This window comes from Sceloporus occidentalis, unplaced genomic scaffold (genome assembly GCF_023333645.1).
Source record: "Sceloporus occidentalis isolate IW3139 unplaced genomic scaffold, rSceOcc1.0.p SCAF_3, whole genome shotgun sequence".
In the NCBI taxonomy this organism is placed as follows: Eukaryota; Metazoa; Chordata; class Lepidosauria; order Squamata; family Phrynosomatidae; genus Sceloporus; species Sceloporus occidentalis.
The window spans coordinates 189,002,518-189,019,693 of record NW_028316983.1 but is presented as its reverse complement, the minus strand read 5'-3'; the positions used below and the strand labels follow the sequence as shown (position 1 = coordinate 189,019,693).

Here is a 17,176-nt window from a genome sequence, read left to right as displayed (position 1 = left end):
GCTCAAGGAAGAGCCAATAGCACAACAGTTGTGTGTGTGTGTTAATATGTCTGCAGAAAAGGAAGAATGTAAAGTCTGGTGTCAGCTTTCCTAGGAAAGCATTGTTTTTTAAGTTTCCGATTATTGTGCTCTAGCATAAAAGGCCTATGTTAGACACTGGTCTCCTTTTAACTTTTTCACTCAGCAGAAGAAGAAATGGAAAGCAGCCCAACAATGAAATTAGGTTTTTGGTTTTTGGTTTGATCCTGGTGAAATTAACTTGCTGTCTTTACACCTGGTTTGTCTCATTGTTTGTTTAAAACTGTTTTTTGCAAGTTCTTACATATTTAAAAAGAACCTTATATAGCTACTGTACTCTTAGATCCAAGCAGTTTGTTAATGCCTAGCCATATGTTCCTTTTGTAATATAAATGCTATCAGGGGAAAAATTGAAAGAGTAGAAGGTTTTTTATACAAAAGAAAAAAATCAAAAATTGAATTTTGAAGAAGAATTTAAAAGAAGATTCCCTGATATCTAATAAAAGTATTACCATAATCCAAGTATTCAATTTTATATAAAACTGTGTGTCTGGGACATGCCTTGAGTGTTTTTCTTACAAGATAATTTAGAAATTGAATGGGCAATCTGTGTCCTGAAGGCCAGATCCAGCGGCAAACCCCTCTTCTATATGCCACTTTTCTGTGTGCTCCATCACCCTTCAGTCAGTGACTGAAGAGGGAATATGAAGGGGATATAAATATTTAAATATCCAGCTTTTTAAATTTCAAAAGTATTTATAGAGCAAAATGTAGCAACCCAGCCCTTTGTTTCGTGACATGTTTCAAAATAGACATGTGAGCAGTTGCACTATGCATTGTGTGCCTGAAAGCTTTTGTCCTAGAGTAAGAATGGAAGGCTAGGGGACTAGATTGGTCCCCCAGGAGACCATGTTTTTGGGCCTTCGGACCAAGCACAGGTCCACAATAAAAAGTGAGTGGAAGTCACTTATTGTTCACATGCTGTTTCAAAAAAGGCTTATCTGGAACCTAAATTGGTCAAGGGATGGGATGTGGTGGAAATGTCTCCCAGGTCCCCTAGAGGGCATTTCTGGGCAAGAATGTATTTGAAAAAAACCACAGATTTTGCTTTTACTGTTGGAGGACTCAGACAAGGTGGTGGAAGTAGCTTCCATATAACCCTAGTATATGCCACATTTTGGAGGCATTTTTTTTTACCCTGGGGGGCACAAAACTCTGCCTATCTCTGTGCTAGAATCTAAATTTTGTCTAAGTCATGACGCTCTGCAAAATGAAATTGGACTGCAAGTACTAGCAGCTCTAGTAATTGATAATGGTGAATGATGCTGGGGATTTCAGTCTGCAACATTTGGAGGGCTACCTGATTTCCTCCCCAGTTTTACACTTTAATAGTCACATTTTTTATATTCTTTCCATTTTTGACACATACATTTCTGGAGTGATAAACTAATTTATTTTTCAGGACATAATCTGCAGTATATCATTCCCTCTATCTTCAGCGTTCATACTATGTGTGCTGATGCCTAGCTAACATCACTCTAAGAGGGAACCCCAAGATTTGGAGCAGAACAAAAAAACATGTTCACCAATTAATTTCAAGTGGGGCAAAGAGAACTCATGAAACAACCTAATGATTAGTATGCATGCTCAGGAAGTATAGAATACCGACTCCCTTTTGGGGTAAGAGTGGAGAAGGAGAAATGTATTACCAGGGAGGAAGGAGAATAGGATGGAGTGATTGCATTTCTGATTGAGAAGCAATGACACCTGTGGATGAAGAAATAGGATAATTAAGGAGGCAGAAAGGAAGAGATGGAAAGGTCCTTAGAGTATCACAGGCGTGGTACAGGCCATCCAAAGAGGGCAGCCTGCCGGTGCCTGTTTTTCTGCTGGAGGGAAGCTGCAGCTGCCAAACCGCATGGCTTCCCGCCAGCGGAAAAAGAACCCTCAAAAAGCGGGTTCTTTTTATGCTGCAGTGGCTGCGTAACAAATGTGCCACGTAACAGTTGTTACACCCTCGCCACATGCTAGATTTGACGAGAGCGTCACGAAAGGCCCTTCTGTTCCGGGCCACAGTCTCAAAGAATTAGGCACAAATGGATAAGAGATGAAGAAACTCTGAGTCACTAAAAACTACTTAAACCTGTCACTGTTTCTCTCTATAAGATATCTTTAACTGTTAAAGTGCCGAGTGTTGTATTTTTAACAACTGCAGCATTTTGTTGTGACTGATAGTTCTATTCTGTTTCATACAAGAAAGTTTTCCCTGTTCTCTCAGTGCTAAATACCATACTGGGCAAAGCACGGTAGTTACGCTGACAACTGAAAGGTACAGTTGTTAGGTACCAGAAAGCGAGATGAGAATAGGAAGTTGATTTCTTTGCTTTCTTGTACTTTCCTAAATTCTCATTATCTTAAAGTTTTAAGAAGTAGACATAAAAATCGATGCTGCTTCTTTCTGTCTATGGGGGATAATACTGCAGGTTCATAAGAAAATGCCTAGTCTTTAGTACTACCTCATAGAAAAATGAGTAAGTAATAAAAAAAGTTGCTAATTTTATTGGTCGCATTTTCTTTCCTGGCAGCCAATTCCTATCTTTCTTACCTTACACAATGCTGCAGAAGTTATAACATATGGAATCGAAACATTTGTGCAGAAAGAGGTATGGCAAAATTGATTTCTTGTGATGTAAGCAGCCTGTAGCAAGGCTTTGTAAATTATTAAATTAGATTCCATATTTTCTTATTTGCGCTAAATAATCATTTAAAAAAAACACAGGAAATCCATCAAATGTGTTCATCTTGGAAATGAAAATTGAACTATTTGTCCAGTGATAATAAATTATTCTTTGGGAGGAGTGTGCACTTTGGAGTACATAAGAGAGAAAGAAGGAGAATCTGTATGATACAGGTTGTCATTGTAAGGAACCATAAATAATAGGCTTTTGTCAAATCAAGTTTAGGGGAAAATAGCATTGATCTAGATCCAGAATAAAGGTTGCATTCTGTGCTGATGGCTCCTTAGTGAAAGGGCTTCCTAGGTTTATGTTATCATCCTACTTAGAGCTTGGAAAAGATTTCTTTTTAGACTATCACTCCCAGAACCTACTAGTCAGCATGGCTAATGGCTGTGCAAACTGGGCAAATCTGAAAGTCCCCAAAATTAACTTTTTCAAGCTCTGGCCCTGCTTACTACAGCTCTTTGTATCATATCCTGTTCTTCTTGAAAGGATCAATAGCAGATTTTCAGGAATGGGACTTAAGTGACCAGGCAGGATCAGTAAAAAGAAAGTGTGTGAATTTATGCAAATAGAAGCTCCTTCTGTTGAGGCAAAACCACCTTAAGACCCATTGAAATAGAATAAAGAGATAGGGGTCACGCTCCCTGTGAAGGACTCTGTTCGCAGCCTGGGGGTGCTCCTGGACTTGTCGCTCCACCTCACATCTCAGGTGGATGCGACGGTCAGGAGCACCTGTTTTCAGCTTCGGCTGATACGCCAGCTGCGTCCCTACCTGGGCCGGGCTGACCTTGAAACCGTGGTACATGCTCTGGTAACTTCTCGTTTGGACTTCAGTAACGCGCTCTACATGGGGCAACCCTTGTACCAAACTCGGAAGCTACAATTGGTGCAGAACATGGCTGCTAGACTGGTTACTGGATGCTCCAGGGCCAGTCATATAACACCTGTATTGAAAGACCTCCATTGGCTGCCCATTCGCTTCCGAGCGCAATACAAGGTGTTGGTTATTACCTATAAAGCCCTAAATGGCTTGGGCCTAGGGTACTTGGAGGACCGCCTCTCCCCGTACAATCCGCCCCGCACTCTCAGGTCGGGTGGGAAACATATTTTGTCTATTCCAAGTGCTCATTATAGTGCAACACAGAGGGCATTTTCAATCTCAGCCCCCAGATTATGGAATACCCTGCCTGACGAGCTCCGCAAAGCCTCATCCCTTGACGGATTTAAGAGGATGCTAAAAACTTTCCTTTTCCGTCAAGCTTTCCCCCCATGAGTTGATGTTTTATTATCTGTTTTTAGATTGTTATTTGATGTTTTAACGCTGTTTTTTGCTGTTTTTATACTGTCTTTTAACGTGTACACCGCTATGATCTTGAAAAAGGAATAGCGGTATATAAGAATAAAGTATTATTATTATTATTATTATTATTATTATTATTATTATTATTTTAGGCCTAGGAGAGGCAAATGATCTGAAAATCAACTTTTCAGTCACTCCCTGTTAACAGAAGGACCTTCCTTGAGCCTAAAATGGCCCAAAGGGCCAAAACATGGTGAAACTGCCCCCATGCCCTCTAGGGGACACTTGGAGGATAAACATATTTTTTATACCCCCCCCCCCCAAATATTTTGGGACCTTGATGGTCTTGGTGCAGCCCCGCATGTCACCTTCAAGCTGTACTTTCCTGTATTAGAGGAATTTTTTTAAAAATTAAAAATTCTGTTTATTTTCTGACATTTGGATGGAGTAGGAAGGAAGAAAGCAGATATAAATTAAGGTCGGGTAGTACTTTACCAGCAACATCCATCCAGATCCCTGAGCAGCTGTTCCACAGCCGCAAACCTCATAGCAGTCTTTCTTGGCAGTTCTAAAGTTTCAATCACCTTCTCATCAGATTGCTGAAACATATGAAACTTGGGAGATGCTCTTGGGAAGGGAAAGAGCATCTTCAAAAACCTGGCAGTAACATCATATGTTCACCCTCTTCTAACAAAGGAGTGAGGGAAGCTAGTGCCACAGTAAGGTGAGGGGACATAATAGCCATACAAGGATGGGTGCAGGATGAGTGCTGGCTCCACATTTGCTTTCCTGTGTTGAATACAGTGTGCTTGAGTTATCTTTCCCAAGAACACTTCTTATACAGTATTTTATAGTACTTAACTAAGAAGTTGGTGTCAGGATGTTGCCTGAGAGCAACAGAAAAGGAAGAGAATAATAAATGTTTATGTAAATAAATAAAATAATATCTTTTAATTGGATTTCATTTCACTGCCTTTCATTCTTGTCCCGGCTGTATTTAAGAAGCAATTAAAGATGAGTTACCTGTTTTACTATAGGTGCCACAATAACAGAGATCCTATTTTAAAAATAATAGAAAATCTGGATACATAAAATCTATCATTTACTTACTTTAAAAAAAAAACATTTTAATCCATCCCTTGTTCTACAGACATCAAAGTAATGCAGGAATACTGTTGGCCCTCTGTATCCTCAGATTAGTTTTCCACTGATTTAACCATCTACAGTTTGAAAACATTCCCCAAAGATATAATTTCCAAAAGCAAACCTTGATTTTGCTATTTTAAACATGAGAAACCATATTACTATGTCATTGTATTTAATGGGATTTAAGCATCCATGGATTTTGGTATCCATTAGGGGTCCTGGAATCAAACCCCAGTGGATACCAAGGATCCACTGTATGGTTTTTTGTGGGGTTTTCAGGCTATGTGGCTATGTTCTAGAAAATTTTCTTCCTGACGTTTCACCAGCATCTGTGTATATTAAAACAACAAAATAAGACAAGAAAAACTCCAAGCACATCAAATACAAATAACATTTTATTTTCTTCACAGCAAATATCTGCCATAAAGATATGTAGGTAAGTTTCAGTGTGTAAGATTCACAGACATCCATAGAAGTCTATCTTCTTGACTAACTGAACAATTGGTTCTTGAGTCAGCTATGAAACTGCTCTTCACAAAACAAGTGATCAGTAGTTAAATGCAGAGAAGCTTTGAATATGAATATCAAGCTATGCAGAAAATTGGATTGGTTCCATAGACAAAGGACTGAAGCATATAGCCCTGATTGCGCCAGGACCACGGTGACCACATGGCCAGCTTCCAAAGCGGGCTGCTGCTGCTGCTGCTGCAGTCCCAAGTGGCTTCTTTTTAACTGCAGTAAAATTTCTTTTTCTGAGAATTTTGAAAGGACTCAGAATGTTATATTCTTTATTTGGATTTACAAATAATTTGGAGTTTTTGGATAAACAAAGTTCCAAAAATAGAATTTTAGCTCTGTGTTTATATTTTTTAAAAATATGGAAGAGTTTAAAAGAAACTGGACAAAAAGATGATTGGCCTATATCTAGTCTCAGTTAATGTGTATCATTTGAATCACAGCAATCTAAGTGTTGACTTCCTGTTCAGCAATTTATTCAATAGGTCTATTCAACTGGATTTGGGCCATTGCTCCTAGGCATATACAATGGGCCCTTCCCTTACATGGGGATCCATTCTGGACCCCCCCCCCCCCGGCATAAGGGGAATTCTGTGTATGTTCGAGCCTCATTGACGATAATGGGGCTCGTGCATGTGGTTGTGCGCGGTGCACGCACCATGGGCACGTGCACCATTACCCCTTCTGAATGTGCCGAGGCTTCTTCTGGCGTGGGGTTCCAGCGTATGCTGGAGTCTGCGTAAGGTGTACCCACATAAAACGAGGGTGCACTGTAGAACTTTAAGAAGATATTATGAAACCATGACTGAGTAAAATACATTGAAAACATGAAACCGTTTTTAATTTTGTATTTAAAAGGATTTAAGAAGATACATTAAGAAAATATTTCAGAGTAGTTTTGCATCACTATAGTTATTGAAGTCCATTGCTAATGCTATTATTCTATAGATATGGGATGGGCAACTTTAGGTCTCCACATTTCTTGGACTGTGGCTCCCATAATATCTTGCCAATCGATGTGCCAGCTGTGACTAATGGGAGTTGTAAGCTAAAAACATCTGCGGGGGCATAGTTGCCCACCTCCAGATGGACCATGAGCCACAGGCCACAAAGGGCTCATGGTATCTCTTCATCTGTGGGTGAAGATAAAGAAGGAAGAAGGACTATTATGCATTTTTGAGGTACTTGGCGGAAGCATAAGAGAGAAATATTAATATTAGTAATTATATTTTTAAAATTGTACAAAAATGTATTTGTAATTCCATTGAGAGTGCATGTGAATGCATGATAGTCACATGGCATTTTTCTTCAATACAGAATGCTGATTCTTCTGGTAGCAGCAGGTTGCCTTCCCTTATATGACCCACAGGTAGGTTGGTTGGTGTCAGAACAAACTCTGAACATACTGTGAAAGCTCCAGACCATTTGTATGCTGTACCCAGGAAACACACCTAGCTGAACTTTTCCACCAGCTGGTGTTCAATAGGTGAATATTTTCACTTGATTGTTGACTATTGAGAATGAAAAATAGTATGGAAATCTGAGGAATAAACACAGTCTACAGAGGAGGGTACCATAGCAGATGATAGAAAACTGTTGATCGAAATCAGCTTTGGGCATTTATATACAAACAACAATTTAATAAACTGCTTTTGTGGGAGATAAAGTCCTTTCCCCTGATAAACCATTATTTGTATGGATGCTTTTATAGCTGAAATCCCTCCTCCAATTTTTTTTTACAACATTGGCTGTATTTCCATCTATTATTGCTTACCAGTAGATCTTCTTGAAGTTCTCTGTACTTTATACCTCCCTCCATTATTGCACATTTTATTAATTTTATGTGGTATGTAACCCAATACTGTCTATCCCTAATGAGAACTATATTCAGCAAGGCTTACTTCTAAATCACTGTAAATACTGGGACTTCCTTTCATGTCCACTTTTCTAAGCAACTGGTGTTCCAAAGCATGTGGTTGTCAGAAAATTGGATTAGAAGCAGGGACACCCAGATTCCAGTCTCTAGTTGGCCATGAACCTTGCAGGGTGACTTTCACTTTCCCTGTCTCTCCGCCTAATCTACCCCTGAAAATGGAGAGGAGCGCTTTGAAGAAAATGTGGGATATAAGTATAACAAATACAGAAATAGCACTCTAGAAAGGCCCCTCATTTCTCCTCTTAGATGTCTTTCTGTTGCCATGCATTGCATCTCCCCATAACTGGGCTCAATCTCCCATTCATCTAAGAACCTTATTGCATGATGTCATATCACTTCCATTCTCCCTCCAGAGGGAGACGGTCGTAAAAGCATGTTTTTTTCCAAAAGGATTTTTCCAGTACGACAGAAGACATGTTTTGTGACCATCTCCCTCAGGAGTAGAATGGCAGTGCTTCAAGGGCATGTGGAGAGGTAAACCAAAAACCGCTTCTATCTTGCTGCTTCTCATCTTACTTACTGCAATAAAGGTGTAATTTCCTATTTCATTTTGGTAAATTAGCTTTGAATCTTTGTTGTTTTTTGGGGATTTTTGGTTTTAATAAATTACTTTCTGGATTTTTTTTTGCTTTTATTATGAATGTTTCTCATGAAAAGACAAACTAATAATAGTTTAACCAAATGTTTAAAATACAATTGCAGTCTTAAGTCATGCTTAGCATAGAAGGAGAAGGCTCATAGTGATATTGAATCATCAGTCTGCATCCAGATTCACTCTCTTAGAGGAATAAGAGGAGGAAATGGATGGCAGTGGCGGCAGCACTTCTGTGCTCCTTGTTGTAGAAAGAAGCAAAGGGGAGAATGAAGAACATGGCAATGCAGCAGTTGTAGCTCCAGTATCCTGTGTACACTTTTCAGACAGGAGGAGGAAGTGCACAGTGATGTTTTGGAGTTGTCTTTGTATAGGTGATTTCCTCATTCCACCTCTCCACAGTACCTTGGCTCCCAGAACCCTTGGGAATACTAAAAAAAAAAAAACCTGAAACATCTGAGTGCTATGTGTTTTGCCACTTAAGGCATTTGCTTCACTTAGACCTATTATAGCATCAGCCCTGACCACAACTACCATGATCCCTCACCTCTGGCTATGCTTTTCAGGTCTGATGAGAAAGAACTACAGTTCCAACAATAGCTGGAAAGCCATACGTTGTCCAAACCTGTTACATAATTTTAAAGCAGTCTTGAATTGAGCTAACCTCTTCTTTCTTTAATTGTTATACAGAAATATATGTGTGTGCCTTATTTTATCTTGTTGGCAACACAAGAAAAAGGACATGCCACCAAGTAACAAATAAAGGAAATTGAAATTGAGACAAAGCAATAATCCATTCTACCAGATTTTGTTCTTGCATTCATTATTTCTTGAAACTCATTATGAAGGACTTGTTTATCTTTTTTATACCTTGACATTTTATTTTGCAGTTTGATACAGATGGCTATTTTTGGGCTTTCATGCATGTGCTATCTGTTGGTAAGTTTTTAATAAACTAATTATGAGAAAAATAAGCTTTCAGACATCTATGTAGCTAGCTGTTACTCATTTTAATAGGGTTTTGGACTGATGTTCCCAGTTTTTTGGCTTTTGTCCCTTGGTACAATAGCCAGCAAATTGTATAAGGAGAGTCTGTTTGCATTGCTTTCACTTGGAACAGAAGCTATATTATGCATTCTTTCTGAAGGCATGTAAATGAATCCAGTTTTGTGTTGAATTGTGTGACACCCTGAAAGTGGAATCTTAAACAAATATAGGTACATCAACACGCTAAAATTATTTGGAGAGTAAAGAGCATTAAAGAGTGGGAACATGACTAGAAAAGGAAATTTTGATCAATTTTTAGAAAAATAAATACATTAATAGAAAATGAAACACAAAGTAGCTTTTTCCTAGAGAAAGTAGATTTTAGCAACAATGACAACCAAATCTAGATTGTTCCTAAAATCTACTTTGGGGCAAATTTAAATTGTTCCCCAGTGTACCACAATATGATTCATGTACTGTATTTCATTCACAGGTGCTTACAAAGTGTATCATAAGTCATGGACGCCTAGTTCCCTAAGGTAATGTATTTTTGTGTGCATTTAAGGTAAGGATGGGGAAAGGAATGCTGTTACAGCAACATTCTGAGAGATGCTTAGGGCAGCCTCCAAAAAATTCTGGCAGCATCTGAAATCTTTTTCTGCCCTACAGAACCACTGAACTGCTGACTGCTCACTTAGGAGGGAAATAATCCTGTTGTTAGTCCCAACTAAAAGAGACCTATTGAATAAATGGGATTTACCTATGTGTTGACTCACTAATCAGCAATTGAGTAACTGGGTCTACATTGTTTAGAACTAGCAAACAGGATTCAGGCTAATCTATCTGTTCACAAAACATCAGAATTATATATGCAGAATTATTTTTAGAAGGCTTGTTTTGTAATTTTAAGGAACTGAAAGCATTCTTCCAGCAGTTTCTTTTTAATGCAGTGCAGAAATGATGGGACATTTGCCCTAAATTGGTTCCTAAGGGTCTTCTGGCTACATGGAGTTATTCTACTGTGACTGACTATCCAACATAAGTGTGGGTTTATGGCAGTCAACCAAGAGTGGATACACTGTTGTGTGAGGTGCCTTTAAACTGTGCGTGGGCTTCTATACTAGAATCATGAGCTGCCAATACAAAGATAAGTAAGAAAGAAATTGAAATACCATTGCTTTTTCTGAATCAAGATGAAAGCTTTTAATTCATAACAAAGTAACTAGATCTCATCTGATTTGGATGCCAAGCAGGGTCAGTTCTAGTTAGTACTTGGATGGGAGACTGCAAACAAATATTAGGTGATGTAGACTATATTTTAGAGGGGAGAGCTGGCAAAACCACTGCTTACTATTCCTTGCCTAAGAAAACCCCATGAAATGCATGGGAGTCTCCATAAGTCAACAAGAGACTTGAGGGCATGCGCACGCACACACAGACAATTGGCATCATATAACTCGTGGGATTTTTTTAAAACATGGAATTCTTAGCTGTAATATTGTAGAAAATGCTGCCATTAAACTTCTCTCCACCTGAAATAACTCCTGTTTTTCTCTCTGTAGTATCTCAGAACAACAGTATATAAACTATGCATTCAGGTAAAAATTATATCCTTTCTGTATATGATGAAAAAACTGGGGCATGTTTTGCTTTTCAGTGGAGACTTGGGGAGCAGGGGATAATACTTGTTTTATTTACAAATATACAATACAACAATGTTACCATAAAGCAGCCTTCCAGATTATGTTGAACTGCAACTCCCATAAATTCTCATCATGCACTATGATGGCTGGGGCTGCTGGAAGATGTCCTTTAACATCTGGAGGGTTATAGAGTTCCCATCCTTGAAGTAGATCATAAGCTGCAGGAAGCAGCATATATTCTCTTAGATCTGTCAAGAGATCTGTTGTCCCATATTAGATTTCAGAAGAGAAGTACCTTGTTCCTCCGATATGATTCTTTTTTGGAAGACAAAGTTAGATGAAGCACAGCATTCACTGCACCTGCTGAATTAGTCGACTCTGATAAGTGGAGGATCTTCAGGTTGACTGCGCTAAAGTAAAATTCAGCTGCCAAGATCTGTATGCTTTTGTATATGGAACTGAGAAGATTTCCATCTAATCCTTTACTTCAGGCAGAAAAATGACTAGGGCCAGTCCTGTTCACACAAATGTATACCCCATGCATACTTATTAGAAGGGAATGAGATTTAACATCTTGCTCAACGTCTGATTGCTTTTTCGAATGTGAACATTCTAGAGAGGACTCTGTGGGAAGAACGGATAGTTTCTTTACAATTGTTCGAACTCTACAATTGTTTTGTTAGTCTGCAGGCTTTGATCAACACTTGCTTCATAGATTTATTCCAAACAAGATAGCAATCCCATGGCAATATTAACATGCCTGAAAGCAAAGCAGCACTAACGTTTATATGCAATAACTACAACACTTGGAAGTCACGTTTTTAGTGATATGTTTGTAGTATCGTTTCTGTTTTTGTGTGTTTTGTATGAGTAATGTATGTATTTTTTATGAATGTGTAAATATGTATTTATGTTTATATGTGTTTTATTATTGGCAAATAAAATCTTTTTTAAAAAAGAAAGCAAAGCAGCACTAATGGGAAGAAATAATGCAAATACTGGAAACATTGGGGTGTGTTATGGTATGGAATAATAACTGTAATACAGATCTTTAGGTAGTCTATCATGCTATCATCTATGTATCTATTCAGAAGTAATTCCCATTGAGTTCAGTGAAATCTAGTTATAGAGTCAGGCTCAAGATAAAAGTAATATTGTTGCAGTCAAGGCTATCTATATTCTGAGAACACTTTGTTATCCTCAGGATTGAACCGCTCTTCCCCTTCCCCCCCAGTTTTTGTTATACTAAACTTCAATCTAAACCTTATGGCTGCAAGGAGAGAACATGAATATTTGTGGGCAATACATTCTGAAACTGCTATAAAGACAGTAGCTGTGTTGTGATTTTTCCAATAGTAAGCCTTTGTCCATTTCCATTATTAAAAGATGCAGAATAAAATATGCAAAATATTCTTAATATACAAGGCTTGTCTTTATTCTGGCATAACATTTGATTTTTGTTTTTTAGAAGGCATATTTTTTACAGTCTGCTTATCACCCTATGACCATCAACCTGGAGGACATTATATTCCCATTAATCATTTGTAGCCCTAAGAGCCTACAGATTTTTTTTTTATTTATAAGATCTTTTATTTGACTTTGTTATACATTAACAGTTAATTATAGAGCAGTAGTGCACTCTGAACAGTTTATGATGTAATTGGCCAAAGTAATCAGGCTGCAGTGTGAGAACTCTTAACCTGAGAAGCTAGTGCAGTTTTGCCAGGGGAGAAAGCATATGCCTTCTGCAGCAAGGAACTGGGCAATCATATTACTGCTTGTGACTCTGTAATGTGCACACATAAATCCTACAGATGTTCAGAAATTTTCTGTTTACAGTGTCCGAAAGAGTTATTGTCAGGCTTGTGATTTCTAAAAATAAAAATGCATGCAGATGTTTCTAATTATCTTTTGATTCAAAATTGCAGGAGAGCTGAAGTACTAAAATGGCAACGTCACATCTCATAGTCAATGACAGTGATGTAGGTTTTGCTTGAGGAATTAAGAGTAATGATGTACTTTTTCTTTTTGTTTTTAGTGTGGTGATGTTGGCTTTTGCATCCCACCCAACAGGTACAAAAGGAAAGATAAATCTAACTCTTTTAGTACTATGTGTTTATTTCACATCTGAGCTGATTAGAAGTACAGTACTGTTTACTTCATACATTCACATGATATGTAGATCTGTGTGTGTTCAAATGCACACATGGCTCACCTGTATGTATACTATCTCCGATTCATTTCAGTGAAGGTAGCTATCTTATGTATGCAGAGCCAGATCAATGTAGATTGTTTCCCTGTCTTGAAGTTATTGAAAGCAGTGCATCTGGCAGAGATATTCTGAGAGCCCATCAAAACACTCATGCTTGTATCATATTGCTGGATTGAGAATGCATGTAGATAAGAATAATCTAAAAGAAAAACCAAGATTCTGCAAACCAAAAATTGTGATATTTGTATTTGTGCAATGGAGGTGACTAAAACATGGATTTGGATTATTTGTTCTACCTGGATATAACCTGGTTCATCTCATCCTTAATATAGCCAGCAGATTTTTCTGGTGAGACTACATGTGATGTTCAGAATTGTGATGTGCATGTCTATAAATGTTGTCTTTCTGCTTTCTCTTCTTTGAATAGTAGAAAATTCAAAGCAATTTACATGTGATTTCCATTGGAAAGGAAAAGACTTAGAATTTGAACACTAAATTCAAATGTTTGAACACTAAATTACAAGCTATATAAACAGTGAATGTTCCTCTCTTCCCCCAAGTCAAGGTGGACTGTACCTAATGCCTTCCAAGTCCTTGTAAACAAAGGCACAATGATAACAAGTAGATGATTCTCGTTTGCTGCCCCTTCATAGTAATCCAGATCTACTCTCTGAGGCGGCTTCTTCCCTCTACCTAAGGGTAAGGTAACAGATAGGGTATCCTCTGTACCACATTTACCCCAGCATCTGGTCAGTTCTTCCAGATCCAAATTCACACTGGTACTCTCCTATTATGTGCTCTCACAGTTTTCTAGAAGCTCTGTGCATTGATTTGTGGGCTCTGAGTCACACTCAGCTGGAGGACAAGCAGGCAACGGACCACTAGATTGCTGTAAATTATTTCAAACTGAGAGCCCAGCCTTTTCTCTTCTGTTAATGTAATCTAAATGTTAAGGAGAGATTCAGATTTCCTGCTTGCATAAGTTTTTTTTCTCCCTTCTCCAAAAGCAGGACTTAGCCAACTAATTTGGCCCTAAAGACTGAAAAATGTTACTGGAACGTTTAAGGAAACTTTTTATTTATTTTTTTTAAGGACATTGCCTTACTCATTCCCATTTTACAGCTGTAAAGAATCTAGTGGCACCTCAAAGGCTAGCATGTTTTATTTGGCATAGGTTTTCAAGGTGTTCAGCCCACTTCATCAGAAGCATGGAGTGTAGCCTCAATTAACAGATATTTATGCACATGCTTGGGTGGAAGGAGAACATGAGGGAAAGAAGTATAAAAGGCGCAAACATTGGCTGATTATCTTAACAGTAGATTTAAAAAAAAAAGAAAAAGTGGTTGTGAATCCTATCATAGATAGACAGATTAACATGCATGGTGATAAAAAGCCTTTGATCTTGAGATTGTAAAAGGTAGAGTTGAACCTACCATTTTATGTAGGGTTGCCATCATTGTCCACTATTACCAGGGACAAAATGTGGAACAAATTCGAGACCAAACTGTAGGACAACTGCAGGACAAAGCTCAGCCCAAAATGTAGGACATTTAAGAAAAAAATGGAACCTTAGCATGTGGCCAAGGCCAAACTGACAGTAGCAAGAGAAGGCATACTTAACCCTTCCATCTACTGTGGATTCTCCCTAGCAAATACATAGTCCCCCTTTTAATTTATTTTATATCAATCCCTTCCAAGTCAGAGAAGTCCAGGAAAAGAAATTATGTGTGTCCAACTGCTTTGGATTCCATCCCAGGCAGGGTATAAATTCAATATATAAATAAATAAGTAAAATGAGCAAGTACTTCTGCCTGCCAGTCCTTTTTTTAAAATCCTTCTCTCCCACATTTTCTATTATCTCAGCAAACTTGGGGTTGGTACTGCATGTTTGCTGAGATTGTGTATATTCCCTTGTGGGGACATTTATGGAGCCCACTAGAACACTGTTGCAGAGACACAAAATAGAATTATCAGTTTGTTGTTGTCTGCCTTAAAGTTATTTCTGACTTACAGTGACCCTAAGATTAACCTCTCTTGGGGGTTTCTTGGCAAGATTTGTTCAGGAGGGTTTTTGCGTTTGCTATCCTTTGAGAGGAGAGAGAGTTTGAGGTCACCTAGTGGGCTTCCAGGTTGAGTGAGGATTTGAACCCTGGTCTCCAGAGTCATAGGTCAACGCTCAAATTACTACACTATGCTGGCTCTTGGAAACACAAATTTCTTTCATTGTTATGAGGTATGAAAAATCGCGGTACAAATGGAGTTGAAATAGACTGTCTTTATTCAATTTGTTCTTAAACAAGTCCCTGGTCAGGTACTTAAATATTTCAAACATTAAGATACTTAAATGTGTTTTCCCCTCCATTAAAAAATCTTAAAATTGCCTTCCCAGTTCCAGTGTAGTTTTTTTTCCCTACCACTATTCAGATTTATGGAGGGAAACAGCCAATACCTATAAGTGTTTCCTGTGCCATAGCATGGAATGAAAAGAATGAACATGTTCAGTGGAAACAAATTAGTCCCTCATGACCATGAATATAAACATGGTGAACTGATTTCATGCCTTTCCATTGGAAACTGCAGTATCCAACATGGTTATTTATCATGTAGAAATGTATTCACTAAATGCATAATTCTCTTCATTGCAATCTCTTTCTGAACTGATACTGTATTAAGAATCAGGTACTTCTAACAAAAAGGTGAAAAAGGATTGTTGTCCAAAGTAAGGGCAAGCTATAAAAAGCTTGTGTTAAGGCCAACAGCAGCTAGTTCAGTGACATTCCTTTATAAAAAGTTAACTGTGGTTATTTTTGCAAAGCCCCACCACCACCACTGAATGTGTTACTTTTTTCCTCAGGTGATCTCTTCAGTGCCTTGGAATTTCCATTCCTTTACTTCTACAGGTTTCACAGCAGTTGCTTTGCTAGGTATCATTTTCCTTTTCTGTGTCAGTGGGCTTGTATATTTTGCAGTATATACCAACCATGACTTCAAACCATGAGATTCTTTCAGAATGTGGTAGCATGTAAGACATGAGCTATATGTAACCATGACTTCAAATCATGAGATCTTTTCAGAACATGGTAGCATGTAAGATATGAGCTATATGTAACTTGCATTTCTGAACAGAGCCATGGCTGGTATAGAAATGCTAGTTAGGATCTAGAATTAAATTCTCAGCCTTCTCCATTTCTCCCATTCCTTGAGTTGGGTTTCTCAAAGCACATATCTGCAATAACCCTCCTAGCATTTATGGAATGCCCAAATGATTCTGTATGTCACAGAAGCTACATGGGGGAAGCTACTTTAATTGCCTTGCAATTCCATATCCTTTTCCTACTGTAGTTGTTACTGAAATTTGATGGCAACTATATAGTCCAAAAGGTACAAGAGTGTACTCCTGCACCACAAAACCTGTCAAAACCTTTCAATTTTTGAGGGCTCTGTTGAATGGTTTTAAGGTTGTGCTGCTTGCTTTATGAAATATAATTTCAGCCATCTGGCTTGCAGCAGAGACCAATTTGGTGGTTATGTCAGAACTCACATGCAAGCCATGTGTTGCGTGCCTCTGCCATATCATGGCAGAGGATTCACTGAAAACATCTCTCAAGGGCTCAGCAGTATATTAGTCCTTGTAAATCATGTTTGCAGTAATTAGGAGACATTAGGCTACAGTACGCAATTAGTTTCTGCATGTGTGGATTTATTTGCGGGTGCATCTTATTTGACAGATTTTAGAGATTAGTTAAAAGAGGAAAGTCTTAACAAATACCCCATTGATTTATGTGGTGACAGCTTGCTACATAATGGGAATTAAATTACAGTATTATTTTAAACATCTCCTAAACTTGTTGGATTAGAAATTGCCCCAAATATCTGTTCATTTATTTACAATATTGAGACCCACTGCTAAAATCGCCACATAATTCATTAGGGGTTCTTCTTAGGGCTTTCTAGATTGAAATATGTCCAAAACAGCTGATTTCATTCTTCCAGCATGATGATCTTAAATGTATAAGACAAAGTCATATTAGCTTGTAATTAACAACCTTTATACATGTTTCAAAGCATACCAGTAACAACAGTTG

General features: G+C 38.2%; 1 protein-coding gene across 4 annotated transcripts in view; it reads left to right on the top strand.

The window, feature by feature from the left end:
- SLC35D4 (solute carrier family 35 member D4) overlaps window positions 1-17,176 on the top strand; it is a 58,550-nt gene that overhangs the window by 19,931 nt on the left and 21,443 nt on the right. For 3 of the 4 annotated variants that reach the window (XM_089517172.1, XM_089517170.1, XM_089517171.1), the window contains 8 exons: window positions 2,604-2,681; window positions 5,616-5,641; window positions 7,039-7,090; window positions 9,140-9,188; window positions 9,730-9,775; window positions 10,799-10,834; window positions 12,918-12,952; window positions 15,946-16,015. In XM_089517172.1, the coding sequence (XP_089373298.1) occupies window positions 2,604-2,681; window positions 5,616-5,641; window positions 7,039-7,090; window positions 9,140-9,188; window positions 9,730-9,775; window positions 10,799-10,834; window positions 12,918-12,952; window positions 15,946-16,015 (392 nt within the window). The remainder of the gene's footprint in view (window positions 1-2,603; window positions 2,682-5,615; window positions 5,642-7,038; window positions 7,091-9,139; window positions 9,189-9,729; window positions 9,776-10,798; window positions 10,835-12,917; window positions 12,953-15,945; window positions 16,016-17,176) is intronic. The other variant, XM_089517173.1, reaches the window with a different exon arrangement.